Source organism: Pocillopora verrucosa, chromosome 9 (assembly GCF_036669915.1).
Source record: "Pocillopora verrucosa isolate sample1 chromosome 9, ASM3666991v2, whole genome shotgun sequence".
Classification (NCBI taxonomy): Eukaryota; Metazoa; Cnidaria; class Anthozoa; order Scleractinia; family Pocilloporidae; genus Pocillopora; species Pocillopora verrucosa.
The window spans coordinates 15,437,839-15,455,380 of record NC_089320.1 but is presented as its reverse complement, the minus strand read 5'-3'; the positions used below and the strand labels follow the sequence as shown (position 1 = coordinate 15,455,380).

The following is a 17,542-nucleotide window of genomic DNA, read 5'->3' as shown; positions in this document are numbered from 1 at the left end:
TTATATCTCAACAGTGCACTCGTGTGACGTAAGGCGCGTGGTTTGTGGAAATACAAGGAACTTGTTCTGACCAATCACGGCGCGCGCATTTCTCTGTACATTTTAAAATGTATGATAACTTCCATGCCGCTGCTGTTCCACGCAAAGACTTGACGTCAAAAAAAGTAAAGATTGCAAAAAATTGAAAAAAACCGAAAAAACCGAATGGTATTGAAACTGTTAAAGAAAAACACCACACCGGATTACAAGAATATGAAAGTCAGGAAAAGATTTGTAAAGTTTACAAAATAAAATTTAAGACGTTTTCTAATAGAACTTTTCAGCCCCCAATTCAGCTAAGGTGGGTCATTTTTTGCGGAATGTCCACTGAATCAAAATTCCACCCAGGGCGAGGCTTCTTATATCGTTTTACGATTCTGTGTGCGGCGAAGCTCCGTGTGAAGAAAACTATTTTCCAGCCCAAGCCTCTCGCGACTTCGCGGTTCATCGCCTCTGTGCACACCGAACCGTCACCCGCGCAAGTTAAGGTTTTATCAACTAGAACATTGAGTTCCATTCTAGAAATTTCACTCAGTTTGGTTGAATGATACTGCTTGTATCTATTCTCATCCCTTCACCTTGTATAGTGCGTAAATGGACCACGATTCTTGTCTGGTTTCAATCTCTAATCACAATTGTTTGTTTCAGGACGCTCTCTTTCAGGTTTTCCGTGTCTACGTCTGTGTTTGTCAAGATTGGCATTCAACAGCAAACAAACTTCTGATCATAGTGTCATGTTTCCCTAAGAAAATAATGAAACCTGACAACGACTCAGCGATAAAACTTGATAATATTATGTTATCACCGTCATGCTTCTTAAGCGCAACTGAGTGACATCGCCGACGATCATGTGACCGTGGCTCATCTCACGCGGGCCTCCTGGGTTACCCAAAGTCCACAGAGCTGAGGTCATCAAAAAGGAACATGTATTCAAAGAAGGATAAGTGGTTCTTTATCTGTTCGGATTTGTTGAATGTTTTCAGGTAAGTTTAGACATCATTAGAAGCTTCACTTCCCAATAAGGACTTGGAAGGAAACACTAAATCCTCAATCCATTGGCACTGAGTTGGAACGGCCTTTTAAAGCCCTTGCCAACCGAAGTAGTGAGAACTTGAAATTACCTTACTCAGATCACGTATATACGTCGAAAGCTATATGCGTTTGGTAGATGGCCAAATTATATTGGAAAAGCTGTCAGTGATTTCTTACCTTTGAAATAACTTATTAAATAGCCTTCGAAAGTAGGAAAAGAGGAGTAAGGAAGAATGAACTTTGGAATTCAGAAGCACGTGGCCGCGGCATCTATTGTTCTAAGCGGGAGAGCTTTAGATGTATTACGTTTAAATGAACTGCGGCTTTGAAAATTTGAAAGAAATGAAGATCGATGTATCGATTGATTTAACTTTTAGGACTTGGTGACCGTGAGGAAAGAAAGGACGGAACTAACTCCATCCTAATCCTTGTGCTCTTTAATTCAGACGGTGAGTATTGTGTAATTAGCTGCCTCATATCCGTTTGTAGTGTAGCACTCTTTGGTGTTGATGAAGGAGAAAAACCATCAACCGCGGATCAACTAAGGAGTACGATGCATGAGCACCTACACTGTAGAATCAGTAGAAAAATGAAACCACGTTAAAAACTAGAAGCATCCTTTATCGCCTTCTTCTCAGTTATAATTAATGCAGATGTATTCAGTTTCTTTTCTCTTTGTTCACTTAAGCAAACTTTGTGCTCATTGGGCTGTAAAATCATTTCGGTTCTTAAAATATTGTAAATGTGATTTGCAGTGCACTCTTTGTTCCGATCACAGTTAACTTGACTCGTTCTTCTTTGTGTCAAATGTTGACCTACTTTCATTCATCAACAGGGTTTGAAAGAGATACTCCGCACTGTGCTTGAGGATTATGGCTTCTGTTGTCAGTGTTAGATTGCACCGGATTGGGACCCAATATTAACCGATGAATTACCGACGATTACTGCAAAATTGATCTTGGCTGACGGAGATAGTTTTGTGGAAGTAATGATTAAGGAAAGGGTCGAACAAAGTTACCGTCGACCAAACGCCATAACGAAATTAGTTGTTCCCAGTCTCTGCTCCAAAACGCTCACATGATGACATTGACCAAAGTTCCCGGTTATCTACTCCCGCGACTCACTGTTATGTTCAAGACGACAGGTAAGCAGACATGTGTTGTTTTTGTCTTTTGCATGTAAGGATTTTGTCGGCGCTTTTTCACTTAAAGTCGAATTCCAAGTCGAAAAACGAATGAATCCTTTTTGAACGTTTGCGGCAAGGAAAATTGTCGAACAAAGTGCGAAGACACATTCGTAGCTGCTCGTGCGGGATTTGTTAACTAAAACGTCAGCATGTAAAGAACTTTAATTTTTCTATTCGATGAACATTTCTGCTTCCTTAAAAGTACTTTTCCAAGTGCATACTTATCCTCGCGTGTCAAGAGATTATATTATGTTTAGGTGTTAATTGTAAAAACATTGAAGGCTGAAATGTACAAACATCCTCAGTTCGGCATGGCGTTCTAAAATTGGAAAATTCAAGCGGGCGACAGAAATAATTAACATAGATACAGGCCAATATGATAGCTGTAGAAAGCCTATTCAGTTTCTTTTACGTGTCAGCCGTTCGAAGTGATGAAATGGGTGCAAGAAACCTGTTTAAATAACCCAGACAAATTAAAAGTTTGAAGACATGTCGCGTGGAGGTCGCACTTGATTGAAAAACGTGGAGCACAGGCATTCATGACAATTTGGGATGCTTCTATTAAAGAAACATAAGATATCAATCTTTTGGATTCTCTATTGCTCCATGTTTGATCCAAAGTACTTAAAGAAACTTATTATGATAAAATGCATCTTTTGCTGTGTATATTCAGACATGGAGAAACCTGACGGTCCGGACGAACGCAGCCGTGGCATGTTGCAAGAACTCACGGAAGCTCAGGTACTGTTTAGTTTGTTATAAATTTAATTTCATAGATGATTTGTAAAGTTATTTGGAAAATTTACGAGATTTACTTTACATCAGAAACTAGAGGTACAGTAAATTACCTTTATGAAACTACAAAGGACAAAGGTATCAGTTATACGATCCTAGACTAAGGTTAGATTGTATCTAGATATAGTTTTATCAGTATTGCTGTTTGATTTAAAATAGCTAATTTTTTATTGTTATACTTTTTGATCCTATTTTTATTTGTATTTTAGATTGGTTTTAACCTATAAGTTTTGTTTGATGAATTTATTTATTCATCTATTTTTATTAATTCTTTTACTTATTTATTTTAAGTGATAGATATGGTTGTCTATTTGAACCTAAAATTGTAAAAGTATTTCTTTTTAATTTACTGGAGGAGTCATCTCACCAAAATGAAAAATGAATCTATAGAGTGACCCAATGAATGCTTCAACAAAGGCTCTGATTTGACCACCAAGGGCACAGCATCTACCCAAGCCTTAATATTAATTCCAATCTTACCAAGCTCTACAAATTTCTCACAACACTTCTAAAATTCTGAGTGAAAAGATGCACTACATTGCGACAAAAGAATCTGGTAAACTGAGTAAATTTTGGTACTCAGACTGATTCATTTGGTTTTCATTGCATTGAAACTCTGGTTTCCAGTAATTTGAATTTTTTTTTATTTTTAAACAGGAGAGAATTGTCAGAGGAGAACTCTACCCAAACTATCAGGAAGCCTTGGCCTTTTTGGGCAAAGCTAAAGAGGCATTGAGATTTGCCTCATATGTGCTGGATATGATGGAACGGAAAATTCCACCTGAACCAGATCCTCAACCTAAGAAAAGGAAAAAAGACCAACCAAAAAAGCATGGTGTGTAGCTGACATAATTAACACCTTTCTTTATTTCCCATTTGCAATAAGACAGGTTTTAGGTGACTATTGCCAATAGATGTGGCCAATTTAACACCCAGCCATTTTCAAAATCAGACCTTCCTCTCAACAAATGCAGTAACACGCACCACAGTAAGGGCATTTCCTATGGTAGATCTTCCTTTGTTGTATCTCATGCCCTCTTTGTGCATTGTGTTCACCAGCACTTACATGCAATTTGGCACCGAAAAGAAACTAATAGGCCATATTACAGTTGTGTACATAGTTGCCATGCCTTTGATTTAGAGTGAGGCTGAAGGTGACCTTGCTGTAATAGAGACCAGTACCTAGTTAGCATAACAACAAGGCAATTTACATTTGAAAAGCAGCAAGGTTTGTATCATAACAAGGTCACTCTTAGCCTCACTCCTGTTAAAAGGCTTGGCAACCAAGTGCGCAACTGTAAAATGGATTATTCCCCTTTAACAGTTCCATTGTAGTTTAATCTTAAAAGTTGTAAATGATTTGGGGATAGAAACAGGTTTTTCTTGTATCCCTACTATTTAAGAAAGTGAGAGAGGAGGGGGGTGGGGCTTATTCAAGAGGGGTGCTTATTTGATATTATGGTTAAGGGGGTGGGCACTTATTTGGGGTTGTACTCCTGTTCTTAGCAGGCTTTATTTTTGTAACACCACATTTTTATCCAGGGTTGGGGTCTATGCAAGCTCAATTAATATTCTTTCTTTTTTATTTTCTTCAGATTAATACAAAGTGCATTATAAGTGGCTTCGCTGCAAGAAATATTTACTAAGTCTTATTATTTAGTTGTTTAAAATGCTTTATTTGTGTTCAAGCTGTAGGTTAGTGGCAGAAGTGATTTTAGTAGTATTTGCTGCCATGATTTTTAGAGAATGTACTTATGACCAGCTTTTGGCTGTGATTTTTCTGTACTGATTTTTCTATTAACTATGGCTGAGCTAAAAATTAATGTTTTTTTCAGTCTCATAACTGTAAGTTAGGTGCTTAAGTGCTGAAGTGCTTTTAGTATTATTTGCTGCCATGATGTTTGAGAATGTACTTATGACCAGCTTTTGGATGTGATTTGTCTGTACTGATTTTTCTATTAACCATGGCTGAGCTGAAAAGTAATGTTTTTTTCAGTCTCATAAACTGTAAGTTAGTTGCTTAAGTGCTTTTAGTAGTATTTGCTGCCATGATGTTAGAGAATGTACTTATGACCAGCTATGGGCTGTGATTTTTCCGTACTGACTCAATAAAATATGGTTTTGCTTTGAAATTATCTCTTCTCAGTCTCATGAACTGTAAGTTAGTCAGTGGAAGTGCATTTTGAATCTGCCATGATTGTACTCATTTCCTACTGAAGGGTATAAGGCAACACATGCGTACTTTGTACTCTACAAAATAATCATTGAACTGGAAAAAAGCAGTTGCCCATGTGGAAGACCTTATGGCACAATGTTAGTGCACTTAACTATGTTTTTTATTGCTCTGAAGAAGGGCTAATGCTTAAAACATCAGCCTTTTAACTCTTTATGGTGGCCAATTTACGTTTTCAACTCAGTTGTTAACACCAAATTATCTGTTATACTCTTCCACCAATGCAGCACCACAGTTTCTTTAGAAACTAACCCCATTTATTCATTATGTTTTTAGAAGTTTGTGTTCAAGACCTTGCTGGGTTATTGTGTTGTGTTTTTTGCCCAAACACTTAACTCTCACAGTGCCTCTCTTCACCCAGGAGTACAAATGGGAACTGGTGAACTGTTAAGGTAGCCTGACAAAATACTGGGGGGAGGGGGGAGGGGGGAGGGAGGGAGGCATAACCTGCAATGGACTTGATTCCCATCCACTGGGATTGTAACTTTGTGCTACAGAAACTGGGATAAGCTTGCAGCCAGATGGTGTAAGTGCAGACCTTTTAAAATTCTGTTAATCTGACAAATTTTACATTTTACTTTCCTTATGTTGCAATTTTTAACAATGTGATATCCCTTTATTTCCATGTATGCTGCTTTTCACACATGCTTCACACATGTTGGTTTAATATTTTTATCCGAGTTGTATACTTATATCACAACTGAATTTTTGCCTCAAATATTTGGCCTCGATCCATCTAGTACATAAAAAAATGATTTCGCTCTTGATCGCAGAAGTTCCGAAAAAAGTTATATACTCCAGCGGTTGAATGAACTGTTGTTTTAATAAAACGGTCAGCATATATCCACAAACATTACTAAGAGAATTTAAAAATGGAATAACAGCTTAATCTTTGTAATTTGATGCACTGTTTGTTCGTCGGGCGGATCGACTTCCATTCTCGGGCGGATCGACTTCCATTCTCGGGCGGATCGACTTCCATTCTCGGGCGGATCGACTCCCATTCTCGGGCGGATCGACTTCCATTCTCGGGCGGATCGACTTCCATTCTCGGGCGGATCGACTTCCATTCTCGGGCGGATCGACTTCGGGCAGATTGTCTTTCGGGCGGACCGACCGCAATCGCGCATTGTCAATTTTCTCAATTTTTGTAATGGACTTTTGCATAAGTATTTTGTACATTCTCAGTTTTCTCTTGTAATGGACTTTTTCATTAACGTGGTAGGACACCATGTCCTACCACGTTAACCCACATCTACCTAAGGTAACTATGTTCTATCACGTTAACGTACATCTACCCTAAGTTAACCATGTTCTACCACGTTAACCCACATCTGCCTAAGTTAACCATGTCCTACCACTTTAACCCACATCTGCCCTAAGTTAACCATGTTCTACCACGTTAACCCACATCTGCCTAAGTCAACCATGTCCTACTACGTTAACTCACATCTACCTTAAGTCAACCATGTCCTACAACGTTAACTCACATCTACCCTAAGTCAACCATGTTCTACTACGTTAACCCACATCTACCTAAGTCAACCATGTCCTACTACGTTAACTCACATCTACCCTAAGTCAACCATGTCCTACAACGTTAACCCACATCTACCTTAAGTTAACTATGTTCTACCACGTTAACCCACATCTGCCTAAGTTAACAATGTTCTACCACGTCAACCCACATCTGCCCTTACTTAACCATGTTCTACCACGTTAATCCACATCTACCTAACTTAACTATGTTCTACCACGTTAACCCACATCTACCGAGTTAACCATGTTCTACCACGCTAACCCACATCTGCCCTAAGTTAACAATGTTCTACCACATTAACCCACATCTGCCTAAGTTAACTATGTTCTACCACGTTAACCCACATCTACCATAAGTTAACTATGTTCTACCACGTTAATCCACATCTGCCCTAAGTTAACCATGTTCTACCACGTCAACCATCATCTGCCCTTAGTTAACCATGTTCTACCACGTTAACCACCATCTACCCTAAGTTAACCATGTTCTAACCCGTGAATCCACATATACCCTAAGTTAACCATGTTCTACCACGTTAACTCACATCTATCCTAAGTTAACCATGTTCTAACACGTTAACTCACATCTATCTTAAGTTAACTATGTTCTACCACGTTAACTCACATCTATCCTAAGTTAACCATGTTTTACCACTTTAATCCACATATACCCTTAGTTAGCCATGTTCAACCACGTTTTTTTGTATCTACCCTAAGTTCACCACGGTCTTCCACGGTTAACACCTCTTTACCCCAACTTAGCCACGTTCTGTGATTTTTTAAAACTAAACCAAGGGGTAGCACTCTGGGAACAGTTGTTATAAAACATGTTTTACTCCCTAACGCTTTTTGTTAACTGTCGTTGATTTCTTAGAGGAGTTTCACAAGTGAATACTTAGCGCCTATTTCCCCAAATGAGATTGCTGCACTAACTCCTCTATTTTTCACTAATTATTTTTTAGAGTTGTGATCGGACAATATAATCGGACAGTTGGCTGTAATCGGACACCTGTAATCGGACATTTGAAGAAGCCAATCAAACTAAGTCCACTTAGCTAAATCCACCAATTACAAAATTGATTACAATAACCATAGCAACAACCACTTATCCTAGGAAAAACTGCGGCAATTCCAAAATGGAGAAATCTTTAGCTAGACATTATTTACATCGGAGATATTTGTTCTAGATGTATTTATTTTTCGAAAATAGTGATGGTTATGATTAATTCATAACAGAACTTCGTATCGTCCAATTGTGCCTGTTATCACACTTGTAATTTACAAATCGGGCTCCCGCTTCACAGTCGGCTGATTTTGTTAATCGCTCGTATGATAACAGACCGAACTTGACTCCACTCAGTCCTATTAACTTTATGAATAAGACGCCATTAGCAGTATCGTTATAAATAGTGAAACTCTTATCAGTTGTCACGCCTCAGAGTAAGTGAGATGAATTTCGAAGAACGTGGCTAACTTGGAAAATATTAGGGTCAACACAGCAAAGCGAGGCTAACTTGGGGAAAGTGAGGGTAAAGGAGAACAAGGTCATTTAAGCATAGATGTGGGTCAAAAAGATCATAAAATGAGGCTAACAAAAAGCAAGTGAGGGTAAAGGTGGCTAACGTAAAGCAGGTGAGAGTTAACGCGGTAGAAAATGGTTAACTAAGGGTAGATGTGGGTTAATGTGGTAGAAAATGGTTAACTTAAGGTAGATGTGGGTTAATGTGGCAGAACATGGTTAACTTAGGGTAGATGTGGGTTAACGTGGTAAAACATGATTAACTTAAGGTAGATGGGGGTTAACGTGGTAGAACATGGTTAACTTAGGGTAAATGGGGGTTAACGTGGGAGAACATGGTTAACTTAGAGTAGATGGGGGTTAACGTGGTAGAACATAGTTAACTCAGGGTAGATGTGGGTCAATGTGGTAGAACATGGTTAACTTAGGGTAGATGGGGGTTAACGTGGCAGAACATAGTTAACTCAGGGTAGATGTGGGTTAATGTGGTAGAACATGGTTAACTTAGGGTAAATAGGGGTTAACGTGGTAGAACATGATTAACTTAGAGTAGATGGGGGCTAACGTGGTAGAACATAGTTAGCCAATGATAAATGTGGGTTGACGTAGTAGAAAATAGTTAACTTGGGGTAGATGTGGGTTAATGAGGTAGAACACGGTTAACTAAGGGCAGATGTGGGTTGACGTGGTATAACATGGTTAACTTAGGGTAGATGTGGATTAACGTAATAAAACTTAGTTAACTTAGGGTAGATGTGGATTAACGTGATAAAACTTAGTTAACTTAGGGTAGATGTGTGTTAATGTGGTAGAACATGGTTAACTTAGGATAGATATGGGTTAATGTAGCAGAACTTCGCTAACTTACGGTAGATGTGGGTTAACATGGTAGAACATACTTAACTAAGGGTAGATGTGGGTTAACGTGGTAGAACATGGTGAGCACAGGGTAGATGTGGGTTAATGTGGTAGAACATGGTTAACTAAGGGTAGATGTAAGTTAACGTGGTAGAACATGGTTAAATTAGGGTAGATGGTGGTTAACGTGGAAGAACATGATTAACTTAGGGTAAATGGGGGTTTCATCATTTATTATAGCAAACGATTTACAATTGGAGCAGAGGGCGGCTAAATGCGCAGGCTATGCAAGTGCGATTTATGTACGCGGTTTGGAATTTCCCAGTAAAGTCAAGGAGAGGAAATCAGTTCCCCAAGTGCGCACAAGATCAGGCAGAATGCCGTAGTTTCCGACGATGATGAAGACCTACAAATTGCAGACCTTGAGCTGGAGTTGGCTGAGCTCGACCTAGAGGTTATGATTACAAGGTGTGACAGCTTTTTGGTCACACAATTTCCTGTTGTCACATAAGTTTCTGTTTCCTATCTACTTTAGTTTGTGTATTTATTGCGGTAACTCTTTGCTCTCATGTTCAACAGTTATTATTGTGCTTAAGCGTATTTTAGTTTGTTGACTTCCCTTGTACATTAGTGTTACTTTTTCCAGGAATTTCTTCTTCGTTTATTGTTCGGGCTAATATATGAGTAAACTCGTAAATCTCAAACGTAAACCTGTTGTAGCCGCTGTTGTGGAGCCAACAGTTTTGGCTACCTCACATTTATATTTTCAGCGAATGTAATAATTACCATCCATGGAGATCACAGATGTGATGCCTTGTTTTTGTTCGTTTGTACTTTGTCTTATGTTTTGGCGATACATATGAAATGAATTACGCTCAGCAGTTAGAAATCTCTTTTTGGTCAACCCTTTCACTCGGAGATGGGGGAGGTACTCTTTCAAATTCTCGACATATATGTGCCACCTGATATTCTTCAATCCTGACCTTATTTCAGACCAAAATAAGGCATTTTCGTCACACATTTTCCATAACCATTTCCAGATATGGGTTCCAGAAATTGAACTTTGGGAATCCAATATACTTTTATGTAGCATAATAAAGCATAGCTCTCAAGTGGCTCACGTCGAACTATAATTTCATACACATTTAAATTTTTGATTTCGAGGTGGCAATTGCTGCTTTAAATAAATACCTACTAGATATACCTATCGATAGAGTGCCAACGAGCGATCAATTTGTGGTTTGATAAGGGGGTTTATGCTGAGGCATAGTTTTTTCCAATTGATAAAAGGGTTTTTAATAAGAGTAACATGGAAACTGTACTAAGGTTTTAAGGGCTTGGTAATATTAACCAAGTCATTTAATAACTTGAACATGTGAAAGGATGTGAATAGTTCTTGTTATTAATGTAACATTATAAAGAATAACATAACAAAGAATATGAATCGTGTTGTATTGTATAACTGTTGCTTTGAAAGAGCATAAAAAAACAACACTGAATTTTTCATTTACAATGTAACACGTCTTTTCATTGGCTTGAATAGTTCCTTCCTTGCAATTGGCTTAAACTGAGACATTTCTTACATCTTACACCTTACACCTTACACTTACACTTTCAATGCCGATCGAGAATTTTTTCGCATACACCATTCTTCGCGCGGCACTATTCTCTGCCGCCTCGCCAGCCGAGCGTCTTCGCTCGGCTGGCTCGTTGGCAATAAAATACATTATCTTTCCAGATATAATTTATCAGTCGTTCCCTTTGTACTCGCTTCAAACACTTTCCAACAGTGCACATTCTCGTGTCGGGGCACAGTTACAGCGCTGTTTCCGAACAAGTTTGAGAATAACCCCAATACAACGTGATTCACAATCTCGATTATAATGACCTCCGTTTCAGCCGTAGCGTGGTACTTTTCCTATGTTGGAAACTCCGTAGAATACCGGCCAAGATTGTCGCGGAATGGAATTTATTAGTAGAGAGATCGGAGTTTGAGCAGGGCGCGTGGCTTGGGAAACAGCTTTGAAATTTAATGAAATTGAAAAGCTTGTAATTTATAGAACAGTTTAGTATAGATTAGACAGTAGCCACTTAGGAGGCTAGCTAAGATTTGTGTCAATGAGCCTGCTAAACTTGCCTCTTAATGGCTTTTCCTGAAAAATAAGCATCTTCGCAGAGAGATATATAAATGTCCTTCCTTTGCATGAGCGAAAACCCTCTAAAGCATTCAACCGTGAGATCAGAGCAGCCATTCAACCTTCTTAGTCTCTTCAGTATTACATACGGTTATTGTACATCGAGCTTTTAGTCCTTTCCCAATTTCTACGTCTTTCATTTAGTTTAATTGTCTAGTTATGTAGGTCTTCAATAGCCGTGTACAAATAAAGTTATTTAAGTAGGTGTGTATCCATGCGTGTGTGTAGGAATGTATCTACATCCATGTGACCGTAAGAACTTCGCCTTAAGGGCATCATTTTCCGCAGTTCCATCAGGATCGCCGAGCCGCGACCATCGTTCGGCCACAAAAAACTAACAATAAGTGTTGCTATCACATCCAGCATGACCCAAGGAATATAGTTCGTTTTTTAAGATTCTTTTCATCCTTTCAGGTATGTAAAAGTATCATCAGAGGTTTTCCTATCTAACAAGTATATAGAACTTACGTAGTGAACTTCCGCATCAAAGACCAGCTCACGGAGATAACTAACTTCCATGGTGGCTTTTGAAGCATATCTGCTTAACTCATCGTTACTTTCGATGGAAGGTTTAGTTTTGAGAATCGTAGTCTGTTGTTTTAGGGCGAAAAAAATGATAGAGTTGATGTTGAAGCTACTTTGAATATGAAGTTGAAATTAAGTATGGTCAGCCAATTCCTTGAAGACCGATGATTCTGCAATCCATCTTATTCAAATCACACAGATGCACATCGAAAGCCGTAAGCACCAAACAAATTGCGAAATTATCTCGAGAAAGCGGTCAACAATTTCTCGACGGTGAAATGACTTATTAGATAACTTTTAAAAGGAGGGCAAAAGAGAGAAAGCAGATAGAAAACTAGAACATGTCTACAACAATGTGTACTAGTACATGTGGCCACGGCATGTACTGCATCGGTTTGAGAGATCGAGATCAACTGCCGCAGCTTTGAGAATTTGAAAGTAGCGAGCATCGCTGTGATCATAGGTTCAATTTTTAGTAGACTTAGAAATACAGATAGTGAGTAGGACATGACCAACTAATGCCTGATCACAGTGCCGATCATTAATAGTCACTAATGTCCATGTGCCATGGCGAGTAGTTACCAGCTCCTCGAGGAAGAAGAAGAAACTGCCAATCGTGGATCATTTCAGGACTATGAAACGTTACCAGTTACACAGAGACATCTTACGAGTATATATGATGTTAGGAACTAGAGAGATAATTTTTCGTTTGCTCTAGAACTAATCAATGCAGATTTATTTAGTTTCATTTTACTTCATCCTGATCTAAACGTTTTTGCTTCGAAAGGCGTAAAATTATTTTGGAAATATTCTAACTACTATTCGCAATGAATTGTTTGGTGCGATCACACTTAGCTTGACTCGGTATATGATGTTTTAATGATTACCAATCACTGATTTCTTGCACTCTGGTCTCTAAACAGGATTTGAGAGGGATACATGGCCATTGTTGTCAAAGGCTTGGGAACGAGTGTTGGTCGACCATTTACCACAAATTACTGGGAAGTGGAGCTTGAAGATGGCAGACAGCTTCGTCAATTCTATAATTATGATAATAATAATAATTAAGTCAACAACAACAAAAGAAAAACCAAAGAAACAAAACAAAAAAAAAGGGCTGGGTGAAGGTGTGACGATGACAAGGACTAGTTCCCAGATCTCGGTAAAGGTGACTCAGATTTAGTCATACCGTCTCCAACATCTACAAGCATTTGACTACAGGTAAACTCTCACAAATTGCTTTGTTATAAGTTTCTACCTTGTGCACGTTTTATTATATAGAGAAAACCTAATCGAAAAAGCAAATGAACCAGGTTGTCGAAGTTGTAACACGAAATAGTGGGAAGTGTAGAGGAAGTAACGAATTCACGTGCGACTGACAAGTGCCAACAATGTTTTGTGTAGGATTTGTTCATCTTGCATTACACATCGGTCAAATATTGAATTAAAACTCGAGGGATGACAAATGCCCCCGATAGATACGGGCTAATGTAACAGAGTCAAGTCAGGTTCTTAAATGTGTAAGTCAGCAGCTAATAAGTGATGTAAACACATGATCGTATGAACAAATCCCAAAACAATATCTCGCATAAGATGATTCCTCAGAAATAGAAAAAAGTGTCTACGAGTTCGCTGAAAATTTTCTTGAATGTCCCCCTTCAATCACTGCATAGAAAAATACCAAAAAAAAAAGGTTCACCGTCTTCGTAAAAGAGATATGTTTGGCTTAATCCTTACTCACTTGCTTTTACTGGTATACTATAAATTTTATAACGGGTCGTTCCATCGGTTTACATTACATCTCATCGGTTTGCGGTACATTACGTGTTGCTTGAAGCAAACGTTTGAGAGAAAAAGTTGAAAAAAAAAGAAAAGAAAAGAAAAACAAACAAACAAACAAAAAAAATGATATGTATATAGGCTAAAGTGTTTTAAAAAATATAATATACCTCGAGTAACGACTTTGTGCAAGCCTTTTTTTCATTTAGATCAATTTTTTCTTCGAAGGGAATAATTTATTACAACTTTGCACACGTGTTACGCAATTTTTTCCATGTCTACTACTACTGATATGCGCAGTACAGGATGCGCAGTGTAATACTAAGGGAATCACCTTGAGTAACGAGCAGCGAGTAAACACTCGTTTGAGACAACCACGAGCTCGAAACCTTAGTTTTGTGATTTCCATTGTGAAAGAAAGATGGCCCATAGAGTTCTTGGTTCCTTCACGATCACATTATTAAAGTTTTTTTTTTTCAGATCTTACTAACACACATGTCTCGCCCGCCTAAAATTCCGAAAGAACAGACGGACAACGAGGTAACATTTTGTGAACGTGTTGACGCTGTAGAAAGATGCATATTTGTTGTTAAAATGTGATCTAGACATTAATTTTTGTTTCATTTGAAGCTATAACCGCAGAGTTACGTCCATCATTCTGCACTAGACTTGTGGACGTGTTGAGGGGCGAATGCGCCCCTCCTCGAGTCAGAACAAAGGCTTACGGCAACAAATTTTTTAGGGTAGCGAGTTATTATTTTCTCCATGGGTTCATCAAACATTTGAATTATCGAAAAGCTGAGTTATCTTCCTTGATATTGTTGTTATTCTTTATATTTTTTTGTTTTGGTATCATTCCCAGCAACTTCTTCATTGCAATTTCATAGTTCATCAGGAATTTTCACCTTGCAAAAGTTGTGCTGAAAGAAAATTCCAACAAAAAAATCAACCAACAGGTCGTAATGACATTTATATAGTGGAATGAAAGAAAAAATATGAGAAGCAAGAAGAACCATCTACACATGTTTAGTCAAATACTGAATCACTCGCGCTACGATTTCAACTTTGCTGGTCCCAGCAGTATGTGGGACGCGTATCACATGCTAACCAGCCCACCATAATGAGTTCTCTGTAGCTCAGTGGCAGAGCATCAGAGGGGTGAACTGCAACAGTCTAGGGTTTGAATATTCCCGGGAGACTCAGTTTTTCTTTATCTCATGGTTTTGACAATACAAATGACACATTTCTTTATTTAGTGACTGACCTCAATTTACCATATCCTCCTATTTTGCTGGAAATAGACAGGATACTTGGCTATTTTGAACCCAGGAAAGACCCATTCAACTCTGTAGCTATTTTAGTGGTAGTGTATCAGAATTTGAGGTTAGAAGATTTGAGATTTGATTAATGGTGGAAACTCTTTCCTTACAAGTCTCATGCTCATGCCAAAATGTAAATCTTTCTTTAGTGCCCAAAAAATGTTTGGTCAGAATGACAATTTAGATAGTTTGTGTGTGTTCCTGGATTACTCATACTTACTTCGTTCAGCCAAAGAATTTTTTTTTCCACTTTTCTATTAATTTTTAACATTGTAGTTTGTTTCATTACATTGGAGACTTGCCATTGTTTTCCTGCAGGAAGAACATCAACATGGTGTCATTTATGATGAGCAGACACTCCTAACTTTAGTGGTACTATTAGCCTACCTTTATTTTTACAGGTATATGATTTACCATAAACTTATTAAAACAAGTTTTCCTGGTACTTTTGCTCTAAGGTACAGAGGAGTCTGAATGAGAGGTGGCAAGGGGATTCATCACTTGCTGCTTTAAAAAAATAATTTCCAACATGAAACTTTCTTTGACTGGTTTTTTACTCAGTAGTGGTTGAAAAGTCTACTGTTGTGTCAATTGCCTCCACAATATATTTTCTTTTAGTTTTAGCTATAGATAGAGAATTTATCAGGGGATACTTCTTTAAGGGCCATTCTAAAGCCAATTTCAGTGAACACGTCTTGAAAGTAATTTACTTTGAAGTGGTCAAAAATTGCAGCTGGGGGACCACTTAACTACCAAAGCTCAAATGATGGATTGAAGTTTGATCTTATGCTGACCAAAATCAATTCTGTGAGTGCATGATAGGGAGCTCAATTCAACCAATTAATGATTCTTCCCAGACTTCATACTCGGTTGTACTTGTTCTGTTTAATCAAATATGTCTTTAGGTTAACACTATATGAAAGTAACTTGTGGCATTATTTTATTCGTTTGTAGCGATGTTCTGTCTGAGAACAACTAGCCAGGCTCCTCAAAATTTCATCAGTGATGAATAAAGGTAATGTAAGAATTAGTGAACTTATTTCTTAAAAATACAAGGTCAACTCATATTTAAACCTGCCCTGTGACTTCTCCTTGTTTGATCAAATTGGAAAGACCTCAAAGAAGCCATTTTTCACCATGCATTACTCAATTAAAATTATAATAATAAATAAGGTGTAACTGCCTTTGTTATGGACAAAAATTTTATACCAATAAACACATGTGGGGGTCACCAAAGTATAGAAATATGTCTAGCTGGAAGAAGCAAATACTGTGTTTTCTTAAATAAGTTTCTATGCTCTAATCAGCACCCTCCCCCAATTAAGCTCCTGCCCACAAGCCAAATGAGCAAACAAGCACCCTGTTGGATGAGCACCCCTTTCTTCTCTCACTTTCTGAAATGGCAGGCATATATAAGGAAACTTGTTTCCCTTTTACCAATTCATTTAAAACTTTTAAGAAGCACCCTTTTGATCAAGGTCCCTCCTCCTGTTACACACCCATCCTTTCAGCTGCAATTTTAAATAGGTGCCAGGGGCTTATTTGAGAAAATACAATACTCAAGTTCTTAGTGGTCACCTTTTGATAACACCACATTTGAATACAGGGTTGCAATTCCTCTGAAATCAATTACTGTTTTCTTTTGATTTTTTTCAGGTTTTTATCAGCATCATACTAGTCAGAAGAATTTCTGAAAATGTATTTACTCTCCTTAAATTAACTTTTGAAATTGACTGTACTTATGACCATCTTTTGGGTGTGATGTTTATGTACTGTCTTTGAAATAAACTATGGCCTGGCATTGTTTTCAGTCTCATGATTAATATTTTTGTTGCCAAAGTTCTTTTTAGTAGTATTACTGCCATGATTTGATGGGTTGTACTTATCTTCAGCTTAAGCCTGTGACTCTTATGAAGACCTTGCTGGGTCATTGTGTTTAGTGTGTTTTTTGGCCAAACACTTTACTTTGACAGTGCTTCTCTTCACCCAGGATAATAAATAGGAACTGCTGAACTGTCATGAAAGCCTGACGAAATGTTGCAGGGGGTGGGGGGGGAGGGTGGGGGTGGAGTAGATGATCTGCTATAAAGTTGATTCTTATCCAATGAGATTAGCAAAGATTGAATGTAGGTCAATTTTTAGAGTTACAGTCATTCTCTTGTTGTCATGACTTTCATCATCCTTCAAAATGAATTTACCTGAATTTGTTCCACTAGTCTTCAAAAGAGATACAAACAACAGCCTCCATTTGGTGCCACAATTCAGGGAGTAGGAGGGGAGGTGGGGAATGGGTTTCACCTGCTATGGAGTTGATTTCCGTCCAGTGGAAATAGCAATATTCCTTGTGACTTTGTGTTACAGATGCTGGGTTAAGTTGCAACTGGATGGTCTGCATGGCTCACTTGAAATTCTGTTCATCTCATGAAGTTTACATTTTACCTTACTTGTGTAGCAATTTTTAACAATCTGATATTTCTTAACTTTCCATGTATTCTGCTGTATAGCTCTATCACTTCTCAAAGC

The 17,542-nt window shown here is 38.1% G+C and overlaps 1 protein-coding gene and 2 long non-coding RNA genes across 6 annotated transcripts in view; 2 read left to right on the top strand and 1 right to left on the bottom strand.

Moving 5' to 3' along the window:
• The first annotated feature begins 928 nt into the window (after nt 1-928).
• Nucleotides 929-5,178, top strand: LOC131780373 (uncharacterized). Of its 2 annotated transcripts, XM_066172180.1 has the most exons (6): nt 929-1,022; nt 1,449-1,520; nt 1,907-2,215; nt 2,931-2,998; nt 3,710-3,887; nt 4,648-5,178. In XM_066172180.1, the coding sequence occupies exons 3-6, from the start codon at nt 2,149-2,151 to the stop codon at nt 4,650-4,652; spliced, it is 318 nt and encodes a 105-aa protein (XP_066028277.1). In that variant the 5' UTR covers nt 929-1,022; nt 1,449-1,520; nt 1,907-2,148; the 3' UTR covers nt 4,653-5,178. The 2 variants fall into 2 exon arrangements, with proteins under 2 accessions (XP_066028277.1, XP_066028278.1); XM_066172181.1 differs by lacking the exon at nt 1,449-1,520 and having other exon boundaries at nt 943-1,022.
• A 6,495-nt stretch (nt 5,179-11,673) lies between these two features.
• On the top strand, nt 11,674-16,813 carry LOC131779890 (uncharacterized). Its single transcript, XR_010718788.1, has 6 exons — nt 11,674-11,810; nt 12,845-13,142; nt 14,181-14,240; nt 15,338-15,420; nt 15,974-16,034; nt 16,676-16,813. It is a non-coding gene; the product is annotated as an uncharacterized lncRNA (long non-coding RNA).
• Nucleotides 16,814-17,237: 424 nt separating this feature from the next.
• LOC136283353 (uncharacterized) overlaps nt 17,238-17,542 on the bottom strand; it is a 9,407-nt gene continuing 9,102 nt past the window's right edge. The window contains exon 6 of one of the 3 annotated variants that reach the window (XR_010718705.1): nt 17,238-17,542. This exon is cut by the window's right edge and continues 588 nt beyond it. This is a non-coding gene — a long non-coding RNA (uncharacterized lncRNA). The other 2 variants (XR_010718706.1, XR_010718704.1) reach the window with 2 other exon arrangements.

Coding starts and splice junctions, on each gene's coding strand:
- LOC131780373 (XM_066172180.1), top strand. CDS start 2,149: ATGATGACATTGACCAAAGTTCCCGGTTATCTACTCCCGCGACTCACT. Junction 2,216..2,930: donor TGTTATGTTCAAGACGACAG/GTAAGCAGACAT, acceptor GTGTATATTCAG/ACATGGAGAAACCTGACGGT. Junction 2,999..3,709: donor AAGAACTCACGGAAGCTCAG/GTACTGTTTAGT, acceptor ATTTTTAAACAG/GAGAGAATTGTCAGAGGAGA.